The 13052-nt window shown below is 46.5% G+C and overlaps 1 protein-coding gene across 4 annotated transcripts in view; it reads left to right on the top strand.

The window, feature by feature from the left end:
• Positions 1–13052, top strand: part of GRIN1 (glutamate ionotropic receptor NMDA type subunit 1) — a 74576-nt gene that overhangs the window by 33958 nt on the left and 27566 nt on the right. For all 4 annotated transcript variants that reach the window (XM_065418607.1, XM_065418605.1, XM_065418606.1 and 1 more), the window contains one exon: positions 10588–10709. In XM_065418607.1, the coding sequence (XP_065274679.1) occupies positions 10588–10709 (122 nt within the window). The remainder of the gene's footprint in view (positions 1–10587; positions 10710–13052) is intronic.

Genomic DNA, 13052 nt, shown 5'->3' with positions numbered 1-13052 from the left:
ACCAGTTAGTTTTTTTTTTTTTTTTTTTTGCCTCCACAACTCCCCTCGGAAGGCTGTTCCAGAACTTCACTCCTCTGACGGTTAGAAACCTTCATCTAATTTCAAGCCTAAACTTATTGATGGCCAGTTTATATCCATTTGTTCTTGTATCAGCATTGGCCCTTAACTTAAATAATTCTTCCTCCTCCCTGATATTTATCCCTCTGATGTATTTATAGAGAGCAATCATATCTCCCCTCAGCCTTCATTTGGTGAGGCTAAACAAGTCAAGCGCTTTGAGTCTTTTCTCATTAATTAGGTTATACTGGTCTACAATTTTTGAGACGTCGTCTGCTTCAGAGATAAAATGTGCTATTTATTATGTATTTTGATGTGCTGAATTCAAATATGACAATTAAAACAACTGATTGGCTACTGTTTCTAAGATATTTAAGTTTTTACATTTTATGTCTATGTATATTGTGTAGATAGTAGAGTTTTAATCATAAATTGTAAACCTAGGTCTTTTCATGTGTTTATGGTTGCTTTACATGATAATATTTCACCTGTCCTGATTATGTAACACTTTAAAAATCAGCAAAAGGGTTATATAAATAAAATTTATTATGAAACAAAAGGCAAAAAACTATTCTGTACATAGTTTAGTCCTATTCAGTGTCTACTCAGCGCTTCTTCGCTTGTCTCTTGTATTCATTAAATGGAGCATCTCTTGTCACTGTCCAGCAATAGTCTGCAAGCATTGATGGGCTCCATTTGCCCTGATAGCCTTTCTCCATTGTTGCAATGTCCTGGTGAAATCGCTCGCCGTGCTCGTCGCTCACTGCTCCGCAGTTCGGTGGAAAAAAATCTAGAGGAGAGTGCAAAAAATGTATCTTTAGTGACATGTTGCAACCAAGGCTTTTGTATGCCTTGAGGAGGTTTTCCACCAACAACCTGTAGTTGTCTGCCTTGTTGTTTCCGAGAAAATTTATTGCCACTAACTGGAAGGCTTTCCAGGCAGTCTTTTCCTTGCCACGCAGTGCATGGTCAAATGCATCATCTCGAAGAAGTTCACGAATCTGAGGACCAACAAAGACACCTTGCTTTATCTTAGCTTCACTTAACCTTGGAAATTTTCCATGGAGGTACTTGAAAGCTGCTTGTGTTTTGTCAATGGCCTTGACAAAGTTCTTCATCAGACCCAGCTTGATGTGTAAGGATGGTAACAAAATCTTCCTTGATTCAACAAGTGGTGGATGCTGAACACTTTTCCTCCCAGGCTCCAATGACTGTCGGAGTGGCCAATCTTTCTTGATGTAGTGGGAATCTCTTGCACGACTATCCCATTCGCAGAAAAAACAGCAGTACTTTGTGTATCCAGTCTGCAGACCAAGCAAGAGAGCAACAACCTTCAAATCGCCACAAAGCTGCCACTGATGTTGGTCATAGTTTATGCACCTCAAAAGTTGTTTCATGTTGTCATAGGTTTCCTTCATATGGACTGCATGACCAACTGGAATTGATGGCAAAACATTGCCATTATGCAGTAAAACAGCTTTAAGACTCGTCTTCGATGAATCAATGAACAGTCTCCACTCATCTGGATCGTGAACGATGTTGAGGGCTGCCATCACACCATCGATGTTGTTGCAGGCTACAAGATCACCTTCCATGAAGAAGAATGGGACAAGATCCTTTTGACGGTCATGGAACATGGAAACCCTAACATCACCTGCCAGGAGATTCCACTGCTGTAGTCTGGAGCCCAACAGCTCTGCCTTACTCTTGGGTAGTTCCGAATCCCTGACAAGGTCATTCAGTTCACCTTGTGTTATGAGGTGTGGTTCAGAGGAGGAGGATGGGAGAAAATGTGGGTCCTGTGACATTGATGGTTCAGGACCAGAAGTTTCATCCTCTTCCTCTTCCTCGTCTGACTCAAGTGAGAATGATTCTGGTGCATCAGGAACCGGCAGTCCTTCTCCGTGGGGTACTGGGCGTATAGCTGATGGAATGTTTGGATAATGCACAGTCCACTTTTTCTTCTTTGACACACCTTTCCCAACTGGAGGCACCATGCAGAAGTAACAATTGCTGGTATGATCTGTTGGCTCTCTCCAAATCATTGGCACTGAAAAGGCATAGATTTCCTTTTCCTGTTCAACCACTGGCGAAGATTTGTTGCACAAGTGTTGCAGCATATGTGTGGGGCCCACCTCTTGTCCTGATCTCCAATTTTGCAGCCAAAATAAAGGTGATAGGCTTTCTTAACCATAGTGGTTATACTGCGCTTTTGTGATGCAAAAGTCACTTCACCACAAACATAGCAGAAGTTATCTGCACTGTTCACACAAGTACGAGGCATCTCTGCTCACTTTGGCTAAACAGAAATGTGTCCCTTTGCAAAATCAAACACTGACAAATAAGAGAGCACGACACTGTATGATTTCTAGAGCTGATATAGGGCAATTTGTTCAGCAGAGTGATGTAAGCTTCATTATGATTGCATCATCCATGACTTCTAGGAATAACATGATGCAATTCATATCATGTATGACGCAATACCAGCTTCAGATTGCATCATTCATTGTTTTGCCTAAAAAGCAAGTACCGTCCAAACCCAGTCATAGATTTATTCATAGATCCAATCAAAGATGTATTTTAGTCATTTCTGATTTAAATTGAGATCCCTTCCCTTTATAACTCACTTATCCTCCGCCATTCCCAAGTCAAGGGTCGTATATACTGACCCAATAGCATATCTTGAAAACTAGAGCCAATCAACAATTTTAAGCATCATTTTCGTTCTCAGTGACCCAGAATTAGTAAAGTTTGACTACATTTATTTCAGAAGCATTTTGGCTGTAGAGCAGTGTTATCCATTCCTCTGATCATCCTAGTAGCCCTTCTCTGTACCTGTTCCAGTTTGAATTAATCTTTCTTAAACACCAGGAGACCAGAATTGCGCACACTATTCCAGATGAGCTCTCATCAGTGCCTTGTATAATGGTACTAACACTTCCCTATCTCTATGGAAATACCTCGCCTGATGCATCTTAGGACTGCACTAGCCTTTTTCATGGCTACATCACATTGGCAGTTCATAATCATCCTGTGATCAACCAATACACCCAGTCTTTCTCCTCCTCTGTTGCTTCTACCTGGTAAGTCCCCAGTTTATAGCAAAAATTCTTGTTGTTAGTTCCTAAGTGCATGACCTTGCACTTTGCATTATTAAATTTCATCCCATTTCTATTACTTCAGTTTTCAAGCTCTACCAGCTCTTCTTGTATGATATTCTGGCCCTCCTCCATATTGTCAACACCTCTTAACTTCATGTCATCTGCAAATTTTATTAGCACACTCCCACTTTTTGTGCCAAGGTCATTAATAAAAATAAATAAGACTGGTCCTAAGACCAATCCCTGAGGACAGTTCAGTCAGTATGACCCATTGTAGACTCCCCTTTAACCTGTTCCTTACCCACCTTTCAATTCCCATATTGATTCCCATCTTCTCCAATTTAACTAATAATTTCTGATGTGGAACTGTATCAGATGTCTTACTGAAATCCAAGTAGATTAGATCAACTGCCTTTCTTTTGTCTAAAATCAGTTATCTTCTCAAATTGGTCTGTCATGATCTACCTTCCATAAAACCATGTTGTATTTTATCCCAATTACCGTTTACCTCTGTCCTTAACTACTTTCTCTTTCAAAATTTGTTCTAAGACCTTCCATACAATTGAGGTCAAACTAACAGGTCTGTAGTGTCCCAGATCACTTTTTCTCCTCTTTTAAAAATAGGTAGTATATTAGCAATTCTCCAGTCACAGGGCATGACCCCTGATTTTACAGATTCATTAATAATCCTTGGTATTGGGCTTGCAATTTCATGTATCAGTTCTTTTAATATTCTTGGATGAAGATTATCCGGGCCCCCTGACTTAGTCCCATATCCTCATTTCTATTTCTCATTTCTATTAGCCACCCTGCCACTATCCCTAAGATCCTCATTATCCTTTTTACAAACTGAGGCAAAAATATGTTTAGGCGCTGGGCCATACCTAGATTATCTTTAATCTCCACCCCATCCTAAGTGCTTCGCGGTTCCATTTCTTCCTTCCTTGTTTTCTTTTTATTTATATGGCTAAAGAATACTATTGGTTTTAATTTCCTTTGCAAGGTCCAGCTCTGTTTGGCTTTTGGCAGTTCTCACTTTTTCCCTACAGTTTGCGAGCTCCAAGGGGTAGGTTTCCTTGCTGATCCATCCCATCTTCCGCTCCTTGTAGGCTTTCTGTTTTCTCTTAATCACCTGATTGAGATGTTTGCTCATTCAGCTTAGTCAGCAACCCTTCCCTACTATTTTCCCCCCTTGCTTGGGATGCAGGCTTCAGATAGTTTCTGCAACTTTGACTTAAAGTAATTCCAAGCATCCTCCACATTCAAATCCTTGAGTTCTTCAGTCCAGTCCACTTCCCTAACTAATTCCCTTAATTTTTTAAAGTTTGCCCTTTTGAAATCAAGGACCCTAGTTGCAGATCTATTTTTGTTTATCCTTCCATTTAGTTTTAAACTGAATTAGCTCATGATCACTTGAACCAAGGTTGCCCTCTAGAGACAGTTCTTCTGTGAGGTCCTCGCTACTCACCAATACCAAATTTAAAATGGCATCACCTCTTGTAGGTTCAGCAACTATTTGGTGAAGAAATCTGTCAGCTATCACATCCAGGAAAATCTGGGCCCTACTATTATTAGTAGCACTTGTCCTCCAATCCATATCTGGGAAATTAAAATCTCCTATAATTCCTGTAGTATTTAGTTCATTAAAAACATTAAACAGGTCTCTATCCATATCCAAATCGGATCCTGGGGATCTGTAGCATAACCCAAGCACTATCCCAGGGGAGCCTCTGGTAACTTTCTTCCTCAAAGTTATTTTGACCCAAACAGACTCTGTTTTATCCAGACCATCACTTCTAATTTATTTACAGTCGACCTCATCATTAATATACAATTCTACTCCCCCATCTTTACCTTTATTTCCTGAACTGCACATACCCTTCAAAACCTGAATTCCACTCATGACTGCTATTCCACCATGTTTCTGTTATCACTATAATATCTGGTTTCACTTCCTGCACCAATAGTTCTAGGTCCTCCATTTTGTTACCCAGGCTCCTTGCATTGGTGTACAGACATCTGAGTTGTTTCTGCTTGGCTTGGCCCAGATTCATCACCCAATTAAGTACAGTCATTCTATGGCCAGTATCGCCTACCTGACTGTTAGCTTCATTGGTATCAGCACCATCTTTCCTCTAAATGTTCATTCTCCTACCCACTGCTGTTCCTTTCTCCATTGCTGTATCCTTTCTTACTTGATTTTCCTCAAAGTCAATATTAGAATCAGGTGTGAAGATTACATGAGCATCTCCCAGCTGTGTCCCCCAAGTTCCTAGTTTAAAGCTCTTTTAATCAGTTGTGCAAACCTCCATCCCAGAAGTCTATTTCCCTCCCTACTCAAGTGGAGTCCATCCCTCTAGAACAGTCCTCTATCCATGAATGCCTCGCAGCAGTCAAACATCCCAACTCCCTCCTCATAGCACCATTACCTGAGCCATCTGTTGACCATCATAATCTTGTCTCACCTTCATTCTCCTCCTCTAGGGACAAGTAGGATGCCACTGAAGAGCACATGAGTATTCATTTCCAGCAAGAATCTAGCAGTATCATTTGTTCCCACACAAAGGATAATCAGTGGATTCTTTCCTGCTCCCATTAGGATTCTCTTCAGCTTCAGGTCCACACCCCATATCTTAGCTGCCGGCAGACAGTGCACCCTTCTGTTCTCCAGATCAGCTCTGGTGACCAGCCTGTCTGTTCTTCTTAGTAGGGAGTCACCAACCACGTAGACCTGCCTTTTGGTGTGGTTGTCTGGCCTTCCCCCTGTTCTTTCTGGCTGCAAGTCAGCTTGTCTTTTCTTTTCCCTTGCAATCTTCTGTGAGTGATCCTGTATCCTCCTGGGGCTCTGAACTCTGGCTGTCTCCATTGACTCTTCCCCTCTTGTTATAGGACTAGCCACTGTTCTCTTCTTCCTGGCCCTCCTTCCTTCTGTTACTGCCTGCCGTGCCCCTTCTTCATTCTCCAACTCCGCAAACCTGTTCCTCAGCTCTATTTCTCCTTCACTAGTCGGGCTTTTCCTCTGCCTGGTTCTCATAGTCACATGCTTCCATTGGCCTCTTTCCTCACCCAGCAGCCTCCCCGCAGAGCCCCTCAGTCCAGTTTGCATCTGTGAGTCTTGGCTTTTCCCCTTCAGCCTTTTCCCATCCCTCCATCATCTGCTCTAATCACCTTCAAAACTCAACCATAGTTTCCACTTGGATCTTCTCTTCCGTCAGCGGCATTTCATACAAACAAAGCTCTTTTCGGGTCCCTGCTCCAGGATAATATACATCCCACAGCTTCCATATCCAGTCATCTTCACTGGCTCTTGCGTTCTGTGGGTCACTACCACTGCTGCCTTTGAATCTGTCATAGCCTTCCCACCTAAGCTCCTGCCAAGGAAAACAAAAAACCAAAAAACCCAAACAAAAGCAGAACACCACACACACACCCCAACCGCCCCTTACAAACTCCCACTCAAACTCTCCTGTTTTCAGCTCCATTTGCTTGCTCCTGTGCTGCTGGCCGGCTCCTTCGCTCCTCAGTCCCTTCCTCGTTGTCTTCTCTAAGCTTCCCTGTCGGTGACCTCACTCACCCGCATGGCTTTCCCTGCCCCTTCCACCACCAAACCTAGTCTCATCTCAGCACATCTCCAGCAGCCTCGCCAGCATCTCTTTCGGGCTGACCCACCACCAACTGGAACTCATTTTCTCCAACTCTGAGTTTCTTGCCTTTCCTCTTGAGCCCATGCCTTCACCTCCCTTTTCTACCACTGTTGTGAGCTCCGCCCCTCCTTTTCTCCAAGGCTCATGCTCACTCCTTTTAAAAGCACCCCATCCTCCACGTCTCCATGGCTAATGCCCTCCTCTGTGCCTTGGTCAGCTCTCACCTGGACCATCATTACCTTCTCCTCCCTGGCTTCCCCACTTCTCACCTCAACCTACTAAACATCTCTCCTTCCCCACTGTTCTGGCCCCATCAACTCCCCTTCTATCCCTCCCTTGGTTTCTGACCTCTGGCCCCATCCAATTCACACTCATCCCTCCCATCTTCCAGGTCCTGCAGGATCTTGCCTCTGCCCATTTCTCTGACCTCATGTCTTCCAGCTCCCTCCTCTCATGCTCTGTGCACCTCCCAACCTTCCGTCTCATTGCTCCCACTCTTGGCTTACATCTCCCATCTGCTTTCCCTGCTCCTTCCAATCTCGCCCTAAAACCCACCCACGCCAGGATTTATCCTGCCTAGTTCTCTTCTCCAGTAATGTCTCCTCCCTCTGCTAGGCTGCAGCTGTTCAGGGCATTATACAGATGTTTTTGTATTCATTATAATAGGGTGAACAAGTAAAGAAACAACAGAAAACCTACAGGGTGTTTTCACCTTTATTTGATAAGGGGGATATTAGCAGTGCATCATGTGTGTGTGTGTGCATCGTGTGTGTGTGTGTGTGAGTGCGTGTGTGGGTGTGGGTGTGTACACTAAGGGGGACAATCTGGAGAAGAGTGAAATGTAACCATGGCAAGCAAGTGTCTGCATAAGGTAAAGGTAGGGATGGATCTGACGGTAGATAAGAGGCCCCATAGAAGTCAATGACACGCACTGATTCTTGTAGAGCAGGACCGAGCCCATGGGCGATGTTGAATTTGGAGAAGACAAAGTGAAGGATCATGGTAAATAGCTGAAGAGGCAAGTGCTGTTTTCAGGGTATTTGCCAATCCTGGAAAGGCCTGGTGCTGACTGACTGGAAACAACAAGTCCAGATCCACTGTTTACAACAGGAAAAAGAGGAACTTCCAGATGCAGAAGAGTTTTCTATATTAGGAAGAGTTCGACAATAAGGACAGTATTTATGACTAGCTGAAGGAGAGTGCCCATTATCCCCCCCTTGCCCTGCCCAATGCACGGAGGCTGGGAGCGCGTTACAGCCACCGCAGGGGCAGGGGCAGCTGCAGCTTTAGCTCAGGCCGCACTAGCTCCTGTGCTTGGCTCTAGAGGCCCCTGGTTCAATCCCTGGCATGAGCTGCCTCAGCTGAATGTGGATTTAACAAGGGTGAATCACTGGATTTAGAGACGGTCAATCAAGTAGGACAAAATGAGTTACAACCAGGCTAAGCTGAGCGGAGCCCACACACCTGGTGAGTCTGGATTTCGGGCAAGATGGATTATTGGAGGGCTGCTGATGAGCTGGTTGGAAACAAGAGCGACAAGTGGGAGTTACAGGGTGCCCTGGCCTCCCTGAGACGCCACCAGTTCTCCCCTGGTCGTACTTCCTTTTCCTTCTCCCCTCGCCCCCAGCCAGCAGCCAGCTGGATGCTGCCCCAGGGACAGTTCTCTTGCCAAGCAGCAGGTCTGTTCTGGGCAATGGGTGGTTGCATGGCCTCTGCTGGTTGCTAGGTTATTTCTTTGCTAGAAGGTGGGAGAAAATTAGCCAAGAAAGCTCACCCTGAACACAGCAGAAAGTGCATCGATCCCCTGGCCCAGCTTCATGGCTGGCGGGAATATCATCCCATGGAAATAATAGTCCTATTCCCCTTCTCCCCTCTGCCCCTGCCACGTCTCCTTCAGCATCGCTCTCTCCGGGTCTTCCCCAGCCTCTCCTGTGGCTGGCCCACAATGCAGCCTCCTCTCCTAGCTGCTCAGTGATGGGCTTGGTCCAGTACAGACACTTGGCACCTGCTGAGGCCCCAGCGATGGGCCTGTGAGTTTTGGGGGACGGGGTGTTGTCCACAGTGACAGAGAATGGGAGCAGAGGAGACGACAGGGTAAGGGGCTCCTCTGTGGTAACAGGCTCCTCTGTGGTAACAGGGATCTTCAAAGTTTTCAAACACATAAACAACATTTAAAGCTAGAGAAGGCAGGGCTGTCACCAGCCTGGCAGGACTCAGGGTCTCCTGGTCTCACACAGTCCCAGCCTATGCATTGCTGATAAGCACTGACACTGAATTAGGGCCTAATTCTCATTTACACTAATACCAATGTGCACTGCTCTGGCAGCATTACGTGGCCCTAAAGTGCGGGTGGTTGTAACTGACATCCGTCGTGAGGCCCCATCACACTACCCTAGCCGTGGAAAGAGGCCTTTGTGGAAACCCGAATCGGGCCCGTTGGTAGCGCTTCACATTTCTTAAAGCACGTTGCAGACACTGAGCCCAAACCTGCCAGGTGCTGAACGTGCCAAGTGCCCTCAGTCCCTAGGAACTCCAGTGGAGGTGAGGGCTCCCAGCTGTTGTGAGGACATGCTCAGCACTTTTCAAGATCAGGGCCAGGAAGTCATCCACCCCATTCAGAGAGGGGGAAACAGGCACAGACAGGTCCAGGCAACATTTTGACTCCTGCTTAGGCCCCATGGCTTTTGCGACACTGCCGCCGGACTATGTTGTGTCTGGGAAGTAACCCAGCCTGTCAGCCAATCGCCATCGCTTGCTGCTGTGATGACATCCTTCCTAGGGGTAAGGCAGTGCAGTGCAGACAGTAATGGCCGAATGGCACTTACGCTGGGAGCTCTCCGAGGCAGGGACAGCCTTTTCACTCTGTGTCTGTCCAGTGCCTACCACAATGGGGTCTGTGCCCATGACCAGGGCATGGTGCGATGACGATGATGATGGATGATGAACTGGCAGTGCCCATGAATGCCGGTTTGGGTTCTGTAGGGAAATCACTTCCCTCTTCTGGGTCTGGTGTTGGGTGGGTGAGTGGTGGATGAAGCTCTTTCCCATATTAATGACCAGTAAATTCTGCCTTTCCCCAAAGAGATTCTAGTCTCAATGTAGCTCCTTCCTGCTGTGATTTCAGCCAGGGAGAGTGAGGGGGGGGGAGAAAACACACTGAGCACAAGTCCTCCCATTCACAGCCAAAGTCAAAGCCACGCACTCAGGGACGCCTCACACCACACTTCTGTACCCTGGATAGTCCTGTTTTAGACACATAGGCACCGCATGGCGCCCTGCCCATGCCCACTGGAAAACCCAAAGAACATTCTCTCTAGAGGCAGAGGTAGACGGCAGGGACTGGGTGTGTCTTCTTGGGTTTTTTATCCTTTGCAGAAAACCAGGTTCTTTCAGCCCTTGGAGTCCATCTGCTTGGGCTGATCACCCCTCACACTGTCACCGGCATTTCCAGAACAGGGTGCCGTATCTGGACCTATCTTCAATCCCTCTGTCTGCCCCCACTCAGCAAGCGCTCATGTCACCGTGGGCTGGCTGTGACACACATTGCTGGACTGGGGGAGACTTCCCAATCACAGCTAAGCCTCTGCCTTCGTTCTCTGGACTGCATCCTGCTCTCGTGAATCCCAGCCCCACAGGGAATTCTCTCTGCTGTGTCAGGAGGTTTCATTCTGCCCATTCTGCCTCAGCCTGCTGGGTCTGAACCAGAGCAGGGGAAAGGGAGGCAGCTGGTACATGAGGAGATCGAGAGAGACTCATCACTGTCATTTTCTTTTGTCTCTTTTCAGTGAGGATGACGCCGCCACAGTGTACAGATCGGCAGCCATGCTCAATATGACGGGCTCAGGATATGTGTGGCTGGTGGGGGAGAGAGAGATATCTGGCAATGCCCTGCGATACGCCCCTGACGGTACTTACCTCCACTTCTCTGTGCTAATGTTTATTGCATGTGCAGTGCAATGGGATCTTGGCCTTTAACTAGGACTCCTGGGTTCAAGAGGAGTGCCCAGAGAGGAGACATTGCTCTGAGCGCTGTCATGGCGGTCACGGAACATTCTGAGAAAACAACCAGCTCATTGTTACTTCCTGTTGTTAACGATGTTACCCTCCGATGCACCCCAGAACAGCAAGCCCAACGCCACCAAACAAACACAAAAGAAGCAGCAGCAGCAGCAAAACACACACACACACACACAGACACACACACAGACAACATACACCAGTCATCTCAATTTCCTTCCCTTCTCTCCAGAAGTTCAGCAGTACCTGGCCGGAGGCACCAGGTGATCCCGGGGCCATAGGTGATACCTCTGATTCAGCTCAAGAGGTGGATGCTGTTGCTGTGGCACAACTTCCACAACTGGCCATGTCCTCTTCCCTATTTGTTCCCCTTCACTAGGCAGTACATCTCACTGGTTAACAATGAGTTCTCCCTGTGGTAAACTTGCCACACTTTGTACCCTGAAGCTCGCAAGATCATGCCACAAGTATTGAAAATGCTTCCAGACCCTCCCCTAACATATATTCCTTGTCCAGGATAGAACACATGGAGTCTTGCATAGATACTCTTGTTGAAACTCGCATGTTTCCTAGACACATCAGTTAGCTTCGAGGATGGCAGAGGAGAGGGATAAACCTTTTCATCGGCACAGACAACTAGGTTGACTGAAGAGCAATAGAACAGGGTTTCTCCAATACCTTCATGGATGTGCTCCAAATATCATATAAAACACAACTTAATGCAACAGGGAAGGGGGTATTTTAACATTCCTCCAGTATGTGAAATACATGCTTTCCCAGAGTCCCATGCAGTCTCTCCACTCTTCTATTCCTTGAGTATGGGACACAGCAGATTTCTAATGTACTGTACCAATACTCATCAGAAAGACCTCAAATTCTCTGGATACAAAAAGTGTCCAATTATCTGAAAGAAAGCACTCTGGTAGACCAAACATAGTGAATAACATGGTTAGGCAAGAAATGAGCTCCTCCTCTTGTGAAATTATGAATGCAATGGGGCAAAGTAATAATCTATAACAGTCAATAGTGTGTAGCCATGCAGTGCAACTGAGGGGCCACTGCAATTGTCTGCCATGGTCTGTCTGCAACTACCGGTTTCAAAGGTGCCGGAGGAAGAATAGTTCTATACGTGTCTGAGGGCAGCCCTGGCCACCGAGCATAACTCTGCAGAAGTTCCTTCATCTTTGATCATCCCCAAATGTCCTTCATGAGCCATATCCAGGATTGCTTGTCACAACACTGCAGGGACGATCACTCGGGCTTCTCTGTATAAGATATATTGAGTAGCACATGTCTTCACTGGGAGCTCAGAATGAATTTTGTAGACAAGTTGTGCTAAGGACGGGGTCTGGCCAACCTCCTTGTCCAGCACATCTCACCTTGCACAGTTGAAGATGGCATCAGCGGTCCTCCCTGAGTCAGTGACATCTCTTTCAGTCAACAGCATACGATGTGCTCTGCTATTTCTGCATACGAGGGTGCCAAGCCAGCAGAATTTCTCGGAAGACCATAGGCAAGTGTATTACATCTTCCTTTGAGATGTACCAAATCAAAGTCATACTGCTGCAGCTGAATAACCCACCACTGCAGCCTCACATGCAGTAGATCAGTTGCCTTATGACATAAGCCTGGAATAGGCAAATGATCAGTTTCAAAGGTGAAATGTCGTCTCACTAGGTAAACCTTGAAGCATATAATAGCAAAAACCATTGCCAAGAACTATAGCTCAGTCTGGGGATAGTTTGCGTCTGTTGGGGTGAGAGTATGGGATGCCATCCCTCCTCGAGCAGAACTATGCCCAGACGCTGATTGAATGCATCCGTTTGAACCACTCTGGGCTTCCATGGATCAAAATAAGCACGGGATTGGATCCGACAGGGCTTGACACAGGGTTTTAAAATCCTGCTTTGCTTCTTCGGTCCAAACCAACTGGCCCTGGCCCTGGGTTAAATCTCCCAGCGGCTTGGCAAGGGTACTAACACTGGGCAAAGCATAGCCACCTGTGTATTAAGCTAGGCCAAGGCACGAACCTCAGCCGCTGTGATCAGCAGGTAATGGTAACGGAGCGACAGCTTGCAGCCGTTCAGGTGTCGCTTCCATACCATGGGCTGGCAGAGAATGCCCTAGAAACCCTGAGCGCTGTCATGCCCTAGGAACTCTACAGCATTTTTTGCAAAACTGCACTTGGCCTCCTTCAACTTTATGTCAGGTAGTTGCAGTGAGGGTAGCACCT

This window comes from Emys orbicularis, chromosome 18 (genome assembly GCF_028017835.1).
Source record: "Emys orbicularis isolate rEmyOrb1 chromosome 18, rEmyOrb1.hap1, whole genome shotgun sequence".
Taxonomy (NCBI): Eukaryota; Metazoa; Chordata; order Testudines; family Emydidae; genus Emys; species Emys orbicularis.
The sequence above is the reverse complement of the archived record's forward strand: the minus strand, read 5'-3'. Positions and strand labels throughout refer to the sequence as shown.